General features: G+C 48.1%; 1 protein-coding gene across 1 annotated transcript in view; it reads left to right on the top strand.

Moving 5' to 3' along the window:
* The window catches only part of plxnc1 (plexin C1), a 270507-nt gene that overhangs the window by 51155 nt on the left and 199443 nt on the right, over positions 1-19909 (top strand). Inside the window, exons 2-3 of the mRNA XM_070896776.1 lie at positions 1075-1209; positions 3939-4073. Of these exons, the coding sequence (XP_070752877.1) occupies positions 1075-1209; positions 3939-4073 (270 nt within the window). The remainder of the gene's footprint in view (positions 1-1074; positions 1210-3938; positions 4074-19909) is intronic.

Here is a 19909-nt window from a genome sequence, read left to right as displayed (position 1 = left end):
ACATGTGCGTTCCTTTCTGTCAATTCCTGTTATTCTAATCCCAACTCCAGAATCCATCACATTTCATGTTTGGAGTGACCTTTTAAATACTGGAATTGAAATCGATACATGCGGGTCGTCATCATGCCCGCTCAACCTAATTGGTCGGGAGACCCGGTAATAACATGGTAATGCAGTGGGTGCGTTAAAAAGCCACTGACAGACGCGCTTCATTTACTTCCAGATTTCCCACACGATACTGGACCCCCACCCCTTCCAGCACCCCCAGTGCGTCGGCTTGTTAATATCGGTCCAGAGAAAGAGAGACAGAGATAAAGTGAGAGAGTCAGAGAGACAGAGATAAAGTGAGAGAGACAGAGAAAGAGATAGAGTGAGAGAGACAAAGATAGAATGAAACAGAGAGAGACAGAGAAAGATACAGAGACAGAGTGAGAGACAGATAAAGACAGACAGAGATAGAGTGAGAGAGACAAAGAGACAGACAGAGACAGAGATAGAGAGAGACAGAGAAAGAGAGAGAGAGAGACAAAGACAGAGTGAGAGAGACAGAGAAAGACGGACAGAGAGAGACAGAGATAGAGTGAGAGAGACATGAGAAAGTGACAGGCAGAGAGACAGAAAGACGAAAGAGCTGGGGGTGGTAATTCAGTCGTTAGTGTTGAGGCGTTAATCCAGACGGAGCAGTAAATTTTGCGTTGGGAAATGATTTGCGTCTCCAGCTGCAAAATTCACCCGCTGGGCCGTGAGTGTGGGGCGGAGCACTAAGGGAGGCGTTGCACACTTCTTTTAGGGCGCTAGGCCGGCTGAGTAACTGAAAATCCCGAGATAAACAGCCGGCCTCGGAGTGCCCTAAGAGAGGCTTCGGTGGAAAATAACATTCTCAATACATTGGTGAAGTGCAACAACATTAATTGCAAAAATAAAAAACTATCACTTACCTCAGGTCCACATTGCTTCCCTCACTCGAAAATCCAGTCCAAGTTGTGTCTGAGTCTATTAAAGTAAGAATATTATTAGCATTAAGAAATCCTAGCCTTATTGTCTTTTTATGATATATTTTTGTCACTATTTTAGGTAGGCAATAAAAAACTACAACCAATCCCCAACACAGCAGTGTTTAGTCACACTGGATTGCTCTCTGTATCGGCCAGCGTTGTGCGAGACTGGATTGTACTGTTTCTTGGGACAAAAGATGGACAATTAATTAAGGTCAGAACCAATGTTTGTGGATAAACTATATTTATCCACAAAATGAAATATAACCCTACTGAAAATTACTGCATGTTGCTTTCCTTCAATGGAGCCGCGCTCTTTAATTTATAAAATGTGTTAATTTATTTATCCCAGCAGAAATGCTGGGATTGTCCTGTTGGTGCAGCAGGAATGCTACTTGAGTTGAGTTGGTGGCCTGGATTTTTCCATGGCCTATGACCATATACGCGGTCCACATGAGGCCATAAGTACCTCGCAGGTTCCAGATTTACGCATGCACGGCGCATGTGCGCAAACCCGCAACTTGCGATCTGTCAAGCGCCTATTTGACAGATCCTCTGCATCCCTAGGAAACGGACATTCAACAGCAGAAAGCTGAGCTATTTGCTCGGCGAATGCCCATGAAACAGTTACGCCTGGTAAAAGCAGGCATAAGGCGTCCTTTTACCAACATAAGGGTGAAAATAAATATTAACATAAATTTAAAAAAATCATTTTAACATTCAAAAATTTGTCAAGTAAGTTTACGTTATTTTTGGGCCATTAAAAAATGTTTACATTTATTTTTCAAAAAATAGAATTTTTGTTTTAAATGTTTGATGAAATTGTATTTTAATTAATTTCAAACATGCAATGATTTTTTTTTATTTCAAGGCTGTGTACATGTATTTTTTGTGTGATTCCTATTAACCTTATGGCGATTCCGTACTTAAATGGAAACCCCACAACCATAATGGGAATCCCCTTTTCTGATTGGTTGGGCCGGCCCACGTGATCCCAGGGGTGCTTGTGAACCACCTATCCCCTGAAATACATGGGCCTCTACTCGTGGCAGCCCAGGAGGGCAGGTCTCCATGGATCCAGGACCAATAGGTACAATGCGTAGATTTATTGCGTTTCAGAGGCATTCATCCACGGGAAGCCTCCGACTGCAAATCGGGCCCGATGTATTTCGTTGGATTTTATTGTGATTCTCCCACCAAAGAAATTGAAAGAAGGGAGGGTTCTTCGACCTAACATTCCTCACAGGGAATGGCCCTTGCGGGGCGCATCTCAGGCAATCGCAGGAACATGGCCCGTTACATTCTGACAATAATTTTGACAGATGGAAAATCACGGACTGTGGGCTTGAGACCCAACATCGTAGGATCACCGTAAAGTGACAGCGCTCAGCTCTGAGCACATCATCTCGGCTGACACTCCAGTGCAGTGCTATGGGAGTGCTGCACTGTTGGAGGTCCCGTCTTTTGGATGTGACGTTAAATTGAGACCCTGTCTGCCCTCTCAAGTGGACGTAAAAAATCCCATGCCGCTATTTCGAAGAGCAGGGGAGTTCTCCCCGGTGTCCTGGCCAATGTTTATCCCTCAACCAACATCACTAAAACAGATTATCTGGTCATTATCACATTGCTGTTTGTGGGACCTTGCTGTGCAGAAATAGGCTGCCGTGTTTATCACAGTAGCTACACTTCAAAAACCACAATTCCTTGGCAGAGAAACACTTTGTGATGTGAAAAGCACCATATAAATACATAGTTCCTCTTTCTCTTTCTCCGGCCGTCCTCTCTAAATTCTCCAGAAAACGTACTCCAGTTGAAACACCACTTGTCATGTGAGAAGCCTGTATTACTATTGGCTGTTAATTGATGCCAGTAATGCGTAACTGTGCTCAGTGGGTAACAGGGCAGCAGTCAATTAATTTACAACATCAGTCACAGAAGATGACTATTTAGTGTTTGACACAATTTTAATCCCACAATCTGGTATTTAACAATAACTCTCGGTGCCACGAGACCTGGACCTAACATAAGAACATAAGAATTAGGAACAGGAGTAGGCCATCTAGCCCCTCGAGCCTGCTCTGCCATTCAACAAGATCTGGCCGTGGACTCAGCTCCACTTACCCGCCCGCTCCCCGTAACCCTTAATTCCCTTATTGGTTAAAAATCTATCTATCTGTGACTTGAATACATTCAATGAGCTAGCCTCAATTGCTTCCTTGGGCAGAGAGTTCCACAGATTCACAACCCTCTGGGAGAAGAAATTCCTTCTCAACTCGGTTTTAAATTGGCTCCCCCGTATTTTGAGGCTGTGCCCCCTAGTTCTATTCTCCCCTACCAGTGGGAACAACCTCTCTGCCTCTATCTTGTCTATCCCTTTCATTATTTTAAATGTTTCTATAAGATCACCCCTCATCCTTCTGAACTCCAACGAGTAAAGACCCAGTCTACTCAATCTATCATCATAAGGTAACCCCCTCATCTCCGGAATCAGCCTAGTGAATCGTCTCTGTACCCCCTCCAAAGCTAGTATATCCTTCCTTGAGTAAGGTGACCAAAACTGCACGCAGTACTCCAGGTGCGGCCTCACCAATACCTTATACAGTTGCAGCAGTCTCTGGATTCCCCCCGCCACACATTTATGCATTTCACTTTACTTAAAACCAGAAAAAAAAAGTAAAGAAAGAAAGACTTGTATTTCTAGAGCTCCTTTCATGACCTATGGACTTCCAAAAGCACGTATTAGCCAATAGTTTTGAAGTGCAGTCACTGTTGTAGATTGGAAATGTGGCAGTCAATTTGCACAGAGCAAGCTCCCAGAAACAGATAATGAGATAATGACCAGATACTCTGTTTTAGTGATGTTGATTGAAAAATAAATATTGGCCAGGAAATAATAGTCATGTTGCTCTAGTTGCAGATTTATTAATTTGTTATTTTTTGCAGCTGGTTATGGATAGAGAGATGAAATTAATTCGTCCTTTGGTTCTGTTTGAACTGATAGAAGAAACTCCAATTCGTCACAAAGTAGTGTTTGACACATTGGACTCAAACCACTTGTACCTAACATCTGAGAAGGCGGTAAGCTGATGATTTCTTTGTGCAGTTTATCGTGGCTTTTATATTGTGTGTTCAATTTGTTTATTTTATTCTCGGGATATGGGCGTCACTGCCAAGGCCAACATTTATTGTCTGTTCATAATTGCCCGGAGAAGGTGCTGGTCTTCGTCTTGAACCAGTGGTAGTGGGTTGATACAAATGAGTGGCTGGTTGGGGCACTTCAGAGGGCAGTTAAGAGTCAAGCACGCTGGTCTAGTCTATAATCACACCAGGTAAGGGCAGTAGTTTTCCTTTCCTAAAGGGACATTAGTGAACCAGTTGGGTTTTTACAACAATCCAACAGCTTCATGGTCACTTTTACTGGTCCCAGCTTTTTATTTCCAGATTTGTATTTTCATTACAGGAAAGTAAGCTCTGAGGAGGACACAAAGAGCTGGCAAATGGATATAGACAGGTTAAGTGAGTGGGCAATAAGGCAGCAGATGGAGTATAATGTGGGGAACTGTGAGGTTATTCACTTTGTTAGGAAGAATAGAAAAACTGATTATTTTTTGATTATAGTTCTTATACTCTCTGGAGTTTAGAAGAATGAGAGGTGATCTCATTGAAATGTATAAGATTCTGAGGGGGATTGACAGGGTAGATGCTGAGAGGTTGTTTCCCCCGGGCTGGAGAGTCTAGAACCAGGGGTCACAGTCTCAGGATAAGACTGAGATGAGGAGGAATTTCTTCATAAGAACATAGGAACATAAGAAATAGGAACAGGAGTAGGCCATGCGGCCCCTCGAGCCTGCTCTGCCATTTAATACAATCATGGCCGATCCGATCATGGACTCAGGCCCATTTCCCTTCCTGCTCCCCATAACCCCTTATCCCCTTATCGTTTAAGAAACTGTCTATTTCTGTCTTAAATGTAATTAATGTCCCAGCTTTCACAGCTCTCTGAGGCAGCGAATTCCACAGATTTACAACCCTCTGAGAGAAGAAATTTCTCTTCAGCTCTGTTTTAAATGGGCGGTCCCTTATTCTAAGATCGTGCACTCTATTTCTAGTCTCCCCTATCAGTGGAAACATCCTCTCTGTATCCACCTTGTCAAGCCCCCTCTTATATGTTTCGATAAGATCACCTCTCATTCTTCTGAATTCCAATGAGTAGAGGCCCAACCTTCTCACCCTTTCCTCATAAGTCAACCCCCTCATCTCCGGAATCAACCGAGTGAACCTTCTCTGAACTGCGTCCAAAGCAAGTATATCCTTTCGTAAATATGGAAACCAAAACAGCACGCAGTATTCCAAGTGTAGCCTCACCAATACCCTGCATAACTGTAGCAAGACTTCCCTGCTTTTATACTCCATCCCCTTTGCAATAAAGGCCAAGATACCATTGGCCTTCCTGATCATTTGCTGTACCTGTATACTAACCTTTCGTGTTTCATGCACAAGTACCCCCAGGTCCTGCTGTACTGCAGCACTTTGCAATCTTTCTCCATTTAAATAATAACTTCATATTTGATTTTTTTTCTGCCAAAGTGCATGACCTCACACTTTCCAACATTATACTCCATCTGACAAATTTTTGCCCACTCACTTAGCCTACCTATGTCCTTTTGCAGATATTTTGTGCCCTCCTCACACATTGCTTTTCCTCCCATCTTTGTGTCGTCAGCAAATACAGGCCATGGGCTCGCATAGCACATGTCCCACCTCCCGGAGGGCCCTCGGGTGGACATCAGCTGACCCTGCTGCTCTATCTATTTTTAAGTTCTTAGTTCTTTCTAAAGCAATATGCTTATCTATGTCAATGTTACTAATAAAACTTGTATTGTTAAATTATAATATTTGAGCATCATCTTCAAGGGTGAATACTGATGCAAAGTACTCATTTAATATTTCCGCCACTCAGTGAGTTCTTTGTAACCCGTTCTTGGACATCCTTCAGTGGCCCAATACCGTCTTTGATAGTTCTCTGACTCGTCACATAACTGAAATAGCTCTTCCCATTACTGCCAAACTTGTCTACGTTGAATGGTGGAGCAGGCTCGCGGGGCCGAATGTGTTCTCTGGATTATTAGTCCAGTAATAGAACCACTAGACTAATGTTTACATTTTTAATATTGCTTTTATTAATTAAATCCTAACACTAAACCCCTTCTACCTTCAGAAGAGTCAGATGAAATTGGATATATAAGCTGAATGTGCCTCTCGCTATGATCAGTTAGAATCCCGTGCGACCCCTTATTCTAAGCCACCCACTGTCTAACTGCTGCTCGCGACGCCATGTGAGCTTTGAGCAGTTGTGACATTCCGGGAGTGTTGTCGTTTAGCACCACAGGAAGTGCTGTACAAAAAAGACCAAGGTCCATCGAGTTCCCCTCCTACCACCCAGGTAGTCCCACGATACAATAATGGAGTTGTTGACCAATCACAGCAACCAATCTCTATCAGTGAGTCTCCAACAGACCCAGACATGAGGTGAGGAAAGCTCCAGTGGGGGAGAGCTTTGGGGACCACAGGTCCACAGTCGCCCGTTCCTCCCAAGCTGGCTACACCCACCACACGTCATGTCTCAAATTAGTTGTATACTGGATCCCAGTAACTGAAAGAAGTCTATATAATTTGTATTTGAATGAATCAATACGAACTGTTTCCTTCATCTCCCGAGGGAGCCTGTTCAATAGATTGACCTATCGCTCATTGAATGTGGTTTTGGTAGATTTAGATGATACAGTTCGCTCAGTGTGGTGAGAGGAAGCTGTGGCTGGGGAGGTCTTGGTGCTGATAAGGTGGAACATCAAGAATAGAATGAGCAGCCCAATATGTGTAGCAAAGTCACATTGTGCAGGCAGGAGCCATCAGGGCTCAGTGTCGACCAACAAAGATAAAGCTTTTAGATCGAGGGATTGAAAGACGTTGGAAGAACAATGAAATTGCAAGAGTATCATTTGTATATCCGCAGTTAGGCAGTGTGATGTTTCTCTGGATGGCCTTCCTCATCCATTGCTCTTTAGTTTCTTCCCAAGGATCCGGAGATGAGAGTGCCATTTATGGCAGGGGTTTATGGCATGGTTTACCTCTGTGCTGCAAAAGGAGACTTTCAAAGCTTGGTTTGCTTGATGGGTGTTGAGATGGACTGTCGAGGTGACAGTCTTATGCGGGTTTGGTCGGAGTCACCATCGGTGGAAGTAGGCCTCATCCTCTGTAAATCACTAGTCAGCGACTCCTCGGTGATGGACAGATTTTTGCTTTGCGTGGCCAAGGCAATGTCATCAGTGTATCCGAATTTGCGGGACTCTGTTTCGGGCAGATAACTGGTGTAAATGTTGAATAACATGGCTGCCAGGACAGAACCTGTTGTGTATCTGTAAAGCATGCACTCCCATGTTCCGCCACCAGGGAGTGCATCCCCTGAAGCCCCAAGGGATCCCAGCATCCCTTGGGAGCACTGTATATAAGCCGGTCCCTAAGGCCTGGTCCTTAATAAAGACTGAGGTCACTGTTACTTTAACCTCCCTGTGTGCAGCCTCATCTGTGTTGGGAACACAATAACTGGCGACGAGTATATGAATCCAACACAAAGATGCTGCAAACTGTGGGCATCCTGGAGAAGGTCTCAGAGGGTGAGGACTGGGAAGCCTATATCGAACGGCTAGACCAGTACTTTGTAGTCAACGAGCTGGACGGAGAAGGAAGCATTGAAAAAAGGAGAGCAGTCCTCCTCACAGTCTGCGGGGCACTGACCTACAGCCTCATTAAGAATCTTCTGGCTCTGGTGAAACCCACAGATACGTTGTATGAGGAGCTGTGTACGCTGGTTCGGGAGCATCTTAACCCGAGGGAAAGCGTGCTGATGGCAAGGTATCGGTTCTACACGTGCCAGCAATGTGAAGGTCAGGAAATGGCGAGCTACGTCGTCAAGCTAAGGCGACTTGCAGGACAATGTGAGTTTGATGGCTACCTGGAGCAAATGCTCAGAGACTTTTTTGTACTGGGCATTGACCACAAGACCATCCTACGAAAAATTTTGACTGTAGAGACACCGAGCCTCAGTAAGGCCATTACGATAGCATAGGCGTTTATGTCCACCAGTGATAGTGCACACAAGTGCTAGCAATGTTCATAAATTAACTGGAACTGTGATTGTGAGCAGAAATGGACAGGGCAGAAACCACGAGTCTGCAACTGCCAGCAGGCCCCAGGTGACCCAGATGACTCAGAGTCCGCAACAAAGGATGAATGCAAGGAAATTCACACCTTGTTGGCGTTGTGGAGGCTTTCATTCAGCCTATTCATGCCGCTTCAAAGGGTATGTTTGCAAGAGCTGTGGAACAATGGGGCACCTCCAATGAGCTTGCAGACGAGCTGCAAGCTCTGCAAAACCGGCTAACCACCACGTGGCAGAGGAAGATCTGGTGGATCAAAGTAATTTTGAGCCTCAGAGAGAGGAGGCAGATGCTGAAGTACACGGGGTGCACACATTTTCAACAAAATGTCCACCTATAATGCTAAATGTAAAATTGAATCGCTTACCCGTAGCCATAAAACTGGAAACTGGCGCTAGCCAATCCATCATGAGTAAAAAGATGTTTGAGAGACCGTGGTGCAACAAGGCACTCAGACCAGCCCTGAGCCCCATCCACACAAAACTGAGAGCTTATCACTGTCCTGGGCAGTGCCATGATCAAGGTCACCTATGAGTGCATGGTGCACGAACTGCCACTCTGGATTGTCCCGGGCGATGGCCCCAAACTGCTTGGAAGGAGCTGGCTGGGCAAAATCCGCTGGAACTGGGATGACATCCGAGTGCTATCACATGTCGATGAGGCCTCATGTACCCAGGTTCTTAACAAATTTCCTTCCCTTTTTGAGCCAGGCATTGGAAACTTTTCTGGGGCGAAGGTGCGGATCCACTTGGTCCCAGAGGCACGACCCGTTCACCACAAGGCGTGAGCGGTACCTCACATGATGAGGGAGAGAGTGGAAATCGAGCTGGACAGGCTGCAACGCGAGGGCATCATCTCTCCAGTGGAATTCAGCGAATGGGCCAGACCGATTGTTCCAGTACTCAAAAGTGATGGCACGGTCAGGATTTGCGGCGATTATAAAGTAACTATTAATCGTTTCTCGCTACAGGACCAATACCCGCTACCTAAGGCAGACGACCTATTTGCGATGCTGGCAGGAGGCAAGACGTTCACCAAGCTTGATCTGACTTCGGCCTATATGACGTAGGAGCTGGAGGAGTCTTTGAAGGGCCTTACCTGCAGCAACACGCACAAGGGACTGTTCATCTACAACAGATGCCCGTTTGGAATTCGGTTGGCTGCAGCGATCTTCCAGAGAAACATGGAGAGCCTACTCAAGTCGGTACCACGCACGGTGGTTTTTCAGGACGACATATTGGTCACGGGTCGGGACACCATCGAGCACCGACAAAACCTGGAGGAGGTCCTCCAGCAACTGGATCGCATTGGGCTGCGGCTGAAGAGGTCGAAATGCGTTTTTATGACAACAGAAGTGGAATATTTGGAGAGAAAGATCGCGGCGGACGGCATTCGGCCCACAGACGCCAAGACAGAGGCTATCAGGAACGCGCCCAGGCCACAGAATGTCACGGAGCTGTGGTCATTCCTGGGACTCCTCAACTATTTTGGTAACTTCCCTTTTAGAGCCTCTACTGTGTTATTGCGCAAAGGTGAGAACTGGGTATGGGGAAAAAAACAAGTAATTGCTTTTGAGAAAACCAGAAACATTTTATGCTCCAACAAGCTGCTTGTATTGTATAACCCGTGTAAAAGACTTGTGCTAGCATGTGATGCGTCGTCGTACGGAGTCGGGTGTGTATTACAACAAGCTAACGTTGTGGGAAAGTTACAACCTATCGCCTATGCCTTCAGGAGCTTGTCTAAGGCCGAGAGGGCCTACAGCATAATTGAGAAAGCGTCTGTGTTCGGGGTAAAGAAAATGCATCAGTACTTATTTGGCCTCAAATTTGAGCTGGAAACCGATCACAAGCCCCTCATATCCCTGTTCGCTGAAAACAAGAGGATAAATACTAATGCCTCAGCCCGCATACAAAGGTGGGCACTCACGCTATCAGCGTATAACTATACCATCCGCCATAGGCCAGGCACCGAGAGCTGTGCGTATGCTCTCAGTCGGCTACCATTGCCCACCACGGGGGTGGAAATGGCGCAGCCTGCAAACTTGTTGATGGTGATGCAGCCCGCAGACTTGTTGATAGTCATGGAAGCGTTTGAAACTGATAAATCACCTACCATGGCCCGCCAGATTAGGACTTGGACCAGCCAAGATCCTCTGCTGTCCCTAGTAAAAAACTGTGCACTGCATTGGAGCTGGGCCAGCATCCCCGTTGAAATGCAAGAGCTAATCAAGCCGTTCCAGCGGCGAAAGGACGAGCTGGCCATTCAGGCAGACTGCCTGTTGTGAGGTAACCACGTAGTGCTACCAAAAAAGGGCAGGGAGACGTTCATCTCGGATTTACACAGCACACACCCAGGTATAGTAATGCTGAAAGCGATAGCAGATCCCACGTGTGGTGGCCCGGTATTGACTCTGACTTAGATTCCTGTGTACGGCAATGCAGCGTGTGTGCTCAGTTGAGCAACGCGCCCAGAGAGGCACCACTAAGTTTGTGGTCCTGGCCCCCCAGACCATGGTTGAGGATCCATGTCGACTATGCGGGCCCGTTTCTCGGTAAAATGTTCCTGGTGGTGGTGGATGCTTTTTCAAAATGGATTGAATGTGAAATAATGTCGGGAAGCACCGCCACCGCCACCATTGAAAGCCTGAGGGCCATGTTTGCCACCCACGGCCTGCCTGACATACTGGTCAGTGACAACGGGCCATGTTTCACCAGTGCCGAATTTAAAGAATTCATGACCCGCAATGGGACCAAACATGTCACCTTGGCCCCGTTTAAACCAGCCTCCAATGGGCAGGCAGAGTGTGCAGTACAAACCATCAAACAGAGCCTTAAACGAGTCACAGAAGGCTCACTCCAAACCCGCCTGTCCCGAGTACTGCTCAGCTCCTGCACAAGACCCCACTCACTCACAGGGGTGCCCCCGGTTGAGCTACTCATGAAAAGGACACTTAAAACCAGACTCTCGCTGGTTCACCCCAACCTGCATGATCAGGTAGAGAGCAGGCGGCAGCAACAAAATGTAAATGATGGTCGCGCTACTGTGTCACGGGAAATTGATCTGAATGACCCTGTGTATGTGCTAAACTATGGACATGGTCCCAAGTGGATCGCGGGCACGGTGATAGCTAAAGAAGGGAGTAGGGTGTTTGTAGTCAAACTAGACAATGGGCAAATTTGCAGAAAGCACCTGGACCAAACGAGGCTGCAGTTCACAGACTGCCCTGAACAACCCACAGCAGACACCACCTTTTTCGAGCCCATAACACACACCCAAAGGATCAACGACACAACGCCGGACCAGGAAATCAAACCCATCACACCCAACAGCCCAGCAAGGCCAGGCTCACCTAGCAGCCCTGCAGGGCCAACAACACGCCAGCCCAGCGAGGGCACAGCCAACATACCAGAACAGACATTTGTGCCGAGGCAGTCCACCAGGGAAAGAAAGGCTCCCGACTGCCTCACCTTGTAAATAGTTTTCACTTTGACTTTGGGGGGGGAGTGATGTTGTGTATCTGTAAAGCATGCACTCTCATGTTCCGCCACCAGGGAGCGCATCCCCTGAAGTTCCAAGGGATCCCAGCATCCCTTGGGAGCATTGTATATAAGCCGGCCCCTAAGGCCTGTTCCTCACTCTGGAGTGTCTTAATAAAGACTGAGGTCACTGTTACTTTAACCTCCCTGTGTGCAGCCTCATCTGTGTTAGGAACACATTAGAACGCTTTGGGAGTCCGTTGTTCAATGTCCTATATCTGCTCTTCTGGATGCCATAGTACACACGGAAGCGTCGGTTGCTAAGCATGGAGTTGAGAAGATGGATCATTGTTGTGCAGGGTAAAATGGTGGAGAGCTTGATGACTGGCTGCCTTATGATTGGTGGTTGGAAGCTTGTCTTGGCTCCATCATAGTAATGGAACTTTCTACCTTGGTAGTGTAACAGGGCCTTGGTGAGACAGGATTCCAGCGTGTGTATGTAGCGTGGAGGCCCCAACCTGTGAGAGAACACCAGAGGCAGGTCGGGGCCATAAAAGGAGCAGCAAGCGGCGTCCTGGGAGCAGCGAGGAGGCATACTACTCCTGGGAGCAGCGAGGAGGCATACTACTCCTGGGAGCAGCGAGGAGGCATACTACTCCTGGGAGCAGCGAGGAGGCATACTACTCCTGGGAGCAGCAAGGAGGCATACTACTCCAGGGAGCAGCGAGGAGCGTACTACTCCAGGGAGCAGCGAGGAGCGTACTACTCCTGGGAGCAGCGAGGAGGCATACTACACCTGGGAGCAGCAAGGAGGCATACTACTCCAGGGAGCAGCGAGGAGCGTACTACTCCAGGGAGCAGCGAGGAGCGTACTACTCCTGGGAGCAGCGAGGAGGCATACTACTCCTGGGAGCAGCAAGGAGGCATACTACTCCAGGGAGCAGCGAGGAGGCATACTACTCCTGGGAGCAGCGAGGAGGCATGCTACTCCTGGGAGCAGCAAGGAGGCATACTACTCCTGGGAGCAGCAAGGAGGCATACTACTCCTGGGAGCAGCGAGGAGGCATACTACTCCAGGGAGCAGCGAGGAGGCATACTACTCCAGGGAGCAGCGAGGAGCGTACTACTCCAGGGAGCAGCGAGGAGGCATACTACTCCAGGGAGCAGCGAGGAGCGTACTACTCCAGGGAGCAGCGAGGAGGCATACTACTCCAGGGAGCAGCGAGGAGGCATACTACTCCAGGGAGCAGCGAGGAGGCATACTACTCCAGGGAGCAGCGATGAGGCATACTACTCCTGGGAGCAGCAAGGAGGCATACTACTCCTGGGAGCAGCAAGGAGGCATACTACTCCAGGGAGCAGCGAGGAGGCATACTACTCCAGGGAGCAGCGAGGAGCGTACTACTCCTGGGAGCAGCGAGGAGGCATACTACTCCAGGGAGCAGCGAGGAGGCATACTACTCCAGGGAGCAGCGAGGAGGCATACTACTCCAGGGAGCAGCGAGGAGGCATACTACTCCTGGGAGCAGCGATGAGGCATACTACTCCTGGGAGCAGCAAGGAGGCATACTACTCCTGGGAGCAGCAAGGAGGCATACTACTCCTGGGAGCAGCAAGGAGGCATACTACTCCTGGGAGCAGCGAGGAGGCATACTACTCCAGGGAGCAGCGAGGAGGCATACTACTCCAGGGAGCAGCGAGGAGGCATACTACTCCAGGGAGCAGCGAGGAGGCATACTACTCCAGGGAGCAGCGAGGAGGCATACTACTCCTGGGAGCAGCGAGGAGGCATACTACTCCTGGGAGCAGCGAGGAGGCATACTACTCCTGGGAGCAGCGAGGAGGCATACTACTCCTGGGAGCAACGAGGAGGCATACTACTCCAGGGAGCAGCGAGGAGGCGTACTACTCCAGGGAGCAGCGAGGAGGCATACTACTCCAGGGAGCAGCGAGGAGCGTACTACTCCTGGGAGCAGCGAGGAGGCATACTACTCCAGGGAGCAGCGAGGAGGCATACTACTCCAGGGAGCAGCGAGGAGGCATACTACTCCAGGGAGCAGCGAGGAGGCATACTACTCCTGGGAGCAGCGAGGAGGCATACTACTCCTGGGAGCAGTGAGGAGGCATACTACTCCTGGGAGCAGCGAGGAGGCATACTACTCCTGGGAGCAACGAGGAGGCATACTACTCCAGGGAGCAGCGAGGAGGCGTACTACTCCAGGGAGCAGCGAGGAGGCATACTACTCCAGGGAGCAGCGAGGAGCGTACTACTCCAGGGAGCAGCGAGGAGCGTACTACTCCAGGGAGCAGCGAGGAGGCATACTACTCCAGGGAGCAGCGAGGAGGCATACTACTTCAGGGAGCAGTGCGAGCTGGTGCAGGAGGGCAACGGCAGCGAAGAGTGATGTCAGCAAGGTCCAGGTCAGTGATTGGAGCGTAGGCAGATACAGCAGGAGCGGCGAGGTCAGGGCGAAGGAGCGGTGAGAGACTGTAGAGGGATGTGATCGGGGCCCAGGGGAGGCGTGAGTTCGGGGCCCAGGGGCCCAGGGGCAGCACGGGCCAGCCCACACTGCGATATGTGCGCGCACTAGGTCCGTGCAGCAGAGCACGTCTCCAGTCGTCTTGGGTAATCTTTGCCACTGCACCAAGACCTCGCTGTGTCAAGCCCGTGTGGTGGCTGGTGTTCAACGGCCACCACACATTAAAAAAATCCACACACAGGCATCTTCCACCCTTGAGGATGTAGTTTGGGTCCTTCATTGAAACACCTTTGAACTCATCCTTTTTTTTGGCGTGGAAGCAAGTCATCCTTGTTTTGAGGGACCACCTATGATGATGATGTTTATATATTAAAACAGGTTTCTCAGCACTATAGTAGGGAACCTGATATTCAGCCATTGGATCTTCACTACTGTTGGTAGTGTCACCGTCCCAATACTAAGAGGAACAGTGGGGGTGAAATTGGAGCTGTTCGGTGGGGGAGAGGGGGATGGGTGATAGTGAATCAGCAGTCCGTTTTACACTCTGCCCAATTTTTTGCATTGACTTCGAATTCTAATATTGTTTAAAATGGACTCCCAATTTACTATCACTCCATTTTGGCCTATCGCCCCCCCAAAATCAGTTTCACCCCCAGTGTCCATATCCTTTAGTTCGATAAAAAACTGGATTTAGCAATTCCAACAGCGGCCTGTTTATTCATACATTTCATTCCAAAAACAGTTTTTTTTTAAAGCAGCAAAGTCATGGGAACACCATTACTTCCAAGTTCCTCTCCAAGTTAAACCATCCTGACTTGGACACACATTGTCATTCCTTCATCACTGAGGGATCAATATCCTGGAAATTCCTACTTAACAGCACTGTGGGAGTATCTTCACCACACGGACTGCAGTGATTGAAGGAGAAGGCGGCTCACCACCACCTTCTCAAGGCAGCTGTTGTTGGGCAATAAATGCCGGCCTTGCCAGCGACGCCTGCATCCTGAGAACAAATACATAAATAAAAGCGGTAAAATATAATGCTCTATTTGGAGCCATTAAACAGCGAGCTGGTTATTGCTTGTGAACTCTGTAGACAATGAGTTTCCCCCCATTAATGTTAATCAGCAGAAAATGGCAGGTCAGCAAGTACAGGTGGCAACCCCCTGCCATTATGTTACAGCGAGGATGCCTGATACAGAGGGTGCAGTTGGACCTCAATGCTTCACTCCACTCTTAAAATATTGAACTGTGCAAGTGAGGCAAGACACAAATATTGCTGACATTTTGACTTCAAACAAACAGCGTAAAATATTTTCTGATACAGCCTTATTTCAAATAACTAGCAATGACTTCACTGCAAGTGACTAGGTACACAAAGTTTCAATTACATTCTTATATAGTCATGAGCATGTGAATCTGCAGTCTGTGAGTGCCACTCATGAGCCAGGGTGTAGCTAATAAGGAAGAGGACTGTACCAAACTACAGGAAGACAAACAATTGCAGAGTGGAAGAATAAATGGAAAATTTGGTCCTGGCAAGGCTGACATTTATTGCCCATACCTAGTTGCCCCTCGAGAAGGTGCTGGTGAGCTGCCTTCTTGAACCGCTGCAGTCTATGTGGTGAAGGTACTCCCACAGTGCTGTTAGGGAGGGAGTTACAGGATTCTGACCCAGGGACGATGAAGGAATGGCGATATACTTCAAAGTCAGGAATGGTGTGTAACGTGGAAGGGAGCTTGGAGGTGGTGGTGCTCCCATGTCAGCTGCCTTTGTCCTTCTAGGTGGTAGAGGTCGAGGGTTTGGGAGGTGCTGGCGAAGAAGCCTTGGTGAGTTGCTGCAGTGCATCTTGTAGATGGTACACACTGCAGCCACGGTGCGCCGGTGGTGGAGGAAGTGAATGTTGAAGGTGGTGGATGGGATGCCAATCAAGCGGCTGCTTTGTCCTAATGGTATTGAGTTTCTTGAGTGTTGTTGGAGCTGCACTCATCCAGGCAAGTGGAGAGTATTCCATCACACTCCTGACTTGTGCCTTGTAGATGGTGGGAAGGCTTTGAGGAGTCAGGAGGTGAGACACTCGCCACAGAATACCCAGCCTCTGACCTGCTCTTGTAGCCACAGTATTTATGTAGCTGGTCCAGTTAAGTTTCTGGTAAATGGTAACCCCAGGCTGCTGATGGTGGGGTAATCAATGATGGTAATGCCGTTGAATGTCAAAGGATGGTGGTTAGATTCTCGCTTGTTGGAGATAGTCATTGCCTGGCACTTGTGTGACACAAATGTTACTTGCCACTTACCAGCCCAAACCTGAATGTTGTCCAGGTCTTGCTGCATGTGGGCATGGACTGCTCCATTATCTGAGGAGTTGCGAATGGCACTGAACACTGTGCAGTCATCAGTGAACATCCCCACTTCTTAACTTATGTATAAGGGATTTAATGAAGCAGCTGAAGATGGTTCAGCCTAGGGATGATTGACCCCAACAACTACAACCATTTTTCTTTGTGCTAGGTGTGACTCCAGCCAGTGGAGAGTTTTCCCTGATTCCCATTGACTTCAGTTTTACTAGGGCTCCTTGATGCCACACTCGGTCAAATGCTGTCTTGATGTCAAGGGCAGTCACTCTCACCTCACCTCTGGAATTCAGCACTTTTGTCCATGTTTGGAGCAAGGATGTAATGAGGTCTGGAGCCTAGTGGTCCTGGCAGAACCCAAACTGGGCATCGGTGAGCGGGTTATTGGTGAGTGACGTTTAATAGCGTTGCCGACGACACCATCCATCACTTTGCTGATGATTGAGAGTAGGCTGATGGGGCGGTAATTGGCCGGATTGGATTTGTCCTGCTTTTTGTGTACAGGGCACACCTGGGCAGTTTTCCACATTGTCGGGTAGATGCCAGTGTTGTAGCTGTACTGGAACAGCTTGGCCAGAGCTGCGGCTAGTTCTGGAGCACAAGTCTTCAGCATGACAGCCGGGATGTCGTCAGGGCCCATAGCCTTTGCTGTATCCAGTGCGTTCATCTGTTTCTTGATATCACGTGGAGTGAATCGAATTGGCTGAAGACTGGCTTCTGTGATGGTGGGGACCTCAGGAGGAGGCCGATATGGATTATGCATTCGACATTTCTGGCTAAAGATGGTTGCAAACGCCTTGTCTTTTGCACTCACGTGTTGGGCTCTGGCATCATTGAGGATGGGGATGCTCATGGAGCCTCCTCTTCCTGTTCGTTGTTCAATTGTCCACCACTATTCACGACTGGATGTGGGAGGACTGCAGAGCTTTAATCTGATCTGTTGATTGTAAGATCGCTTAGTCCTGTCTATAACATGCTGCTTCCGCTGTTTAGCATGCATGTAGTCCTGTGTTGCAGCTTCCCCAGGTTGGCACCTCATTTTTAGGTATGCCTGGTGCTGCTCCTTGCATGCTCTTTCAGACTCCTCATTGAACCAGGGTTGGTCCCCTGGCTTGATGGTAATGGTAGAGTGAGGGATACACCAGGCCATGAGGTTACAGATTGTGGTGGAATACAATTCTGCTGCTGCTGATGGCCCACACGCCTCATGGATGCCCAGTTTTGAGCTGCTAGATCTATTCTGAATCTATCCCATTTAGCATTTTGGTAGTGCCACACAACACGATGGAAGGTGTCCTCAGTGTAAAGATGAGACTTTGTCTCCACAATGACTGTGGTCACTGCTATCAATGCCGTCATGGACAGATGCATCTGCGACAGGTAGATTGGTGAGGACAAGATCAAGTGGGTATTCTCTTGCGTTGATTCTCTCACCACCTGCTGCAGGCCCAGTCTGGCAGTTATGTCCTTCAGGACTCAACCAGCTTGGTCAGTAGTGGTGATGGACATTGAATCCCGCACCCGGAGTACATTCTGTGCCCTTACTACTCTCAGTGCTTCTTCCTAGTGATGTTTAATATGGAGAAGTACTGATTCATTCATCAGCTGAGGGAGGGCGGTAGGTTGTAATCAGCAGGAAGTGCCCTTGCCCATGTTTGACCCAATCACATGAGGCTTCATGGGGTCCAGAGGCAATGTTTAGGACTCCCAATGCACTCCCTCCCAACTGTATATCACTGTCCCGCTACTTCTGGTGGTTCTGTTTTGTCAGTAGGACAGGACATACCCAGGGATGGTGATGGAAGAGTCTGGGACATTGGCTGAAAGTATGATTCTGTGACTGACTGTCAGGCTGTTGCTTGACTAGTCTGCATGACAGCTCGCCCAATTTTGGCACCAGTCCCCAGATGTTGGTGAGGATGGCTTTGCAGGGTCAGCTGGGCTGGGTGTGCCGTGTCGTGTCTGAGGTCAATGCTGGCTGGTCCGTCCGAGCAAATTATTATTGTTTTTCGTAGTGGCTTGGTACAACTGAGTGGCTTGCTGGGCCATTTCAGAGGGAAGTTAAGGGTCTGGAGGCACATATAGGCCAGACTGGGTAAGGGAGTCAGATTTCTTTCCCTTAAAGACATTAGTGAACTAAATGGGTTTTTACAACAATCCGGTGGTTACATGGTCACCATTACTAATACTTGCTTGAGGTGGCTGAGTGAGTGCTGAGACTTGGGTATGAGATTGTTCACTTTGGTAGGATGAATAAAGAGGCTACTTCTTCCTTGGAAGGGAAGAAACTCAATGATGAGCAAAGAAATCTGGCAGTAAAGATACACCTATCGCTAAAAGTAACAACAAGGAGTGTTTGAGGCCCTGAAGGTGGATAGGGAGAGGGTGAAATGGCTGGTGTTTCATCTTTGAGCTTGCACGGGAGGTGCTGTGGGAAGTAGAGTTGGTGTTGGGGTGATGGAGAGTGGATCAAATGCTCTTTCCAGGTGAAAGAGCGAGTAACGTGTACTTCTTTCAATTTAGTATACTGTATTCGCTGCTCACCGTGCCATCTCCTGCACATTGGGGAGACCGATCACACATTGGGGCACCGCTTTGCTGAACACCTCTGTTAAGTCCACAAGCGTGACCCTGAGCTTCCAGTCACTTGCCATTTGAGTTCTCCATCCCACTCCCACTGTGACTTCTCTGTCCTCGGCCTCCTACATTATTTCAATAAAGCTCAACTGAAGCTCAAGGAACAGCCGCTCATCTTTCGATTAGGCCCTTTACAATCTTCCAGACTTCAGTAACTTCAAATCGCAACCTCTGCCCCCATTGTTTTGGATAGCAGCTGCTGATGATTCTACTGTTGCCATTTACATCTCCTCTTGTCCCATCTTTTGTTTCTTTACTTGCTCCATTACCATCTCCTTTTGCCTCGCACCATCATCCCTTTTGTCATTTAATCTCTCCTGTCTTCCACCCTATCACAGACCTTCCATTTTTATTTCAGATTTCCAGCATCCACAGAATTTTGCTTTTATTTTAGTGTCTATATTCTAACGTCCTCTCTAGATCTGTTACTGTTTCTCCCACTTAATATCTTCACTCAATCTTCATTCTGTTTCCAAATAGACACACCAGTATCTTTTGCACGTTTTTTTTCTACTGTTCGTGCCTCTCTAACCCAGTCTTAGAATTTTTGTTGCTGTCCATATATGCCCTGGAAACACATGAGTAACCCCAGCTTCTCTGAGCATCACTTCTCAGAAATGTCCAGTGTATCAGTAAAACTCGTGCTCACTTTTGTGCTTCCTGGATCTCTTATCTTGTACAATATTTAAGATGAGGAAATAAGAATGCAAACCAGACAAGTGATGATAAAAAAGCATCTCACACTA

Source organism: Pristiophorus japonicus, chromosome 13 (genome assembly GCF_044704955.1).
Source record: "Pristiophorus japonicus isolate sPriJap1 chromosome 13, sPriJap1.hap1, whole genome shotgun sequence".
NCBI lineage: Eukaryota > Metazoa > Chordata > Chondrichthyes > Pristiophoridae > Pristiophorus > Pristiophorus japonicus.
Note: the sequence above shows the minus strand (reverse complement) of the source record. Positions and strands in the feature narration are given on the sequence as shown.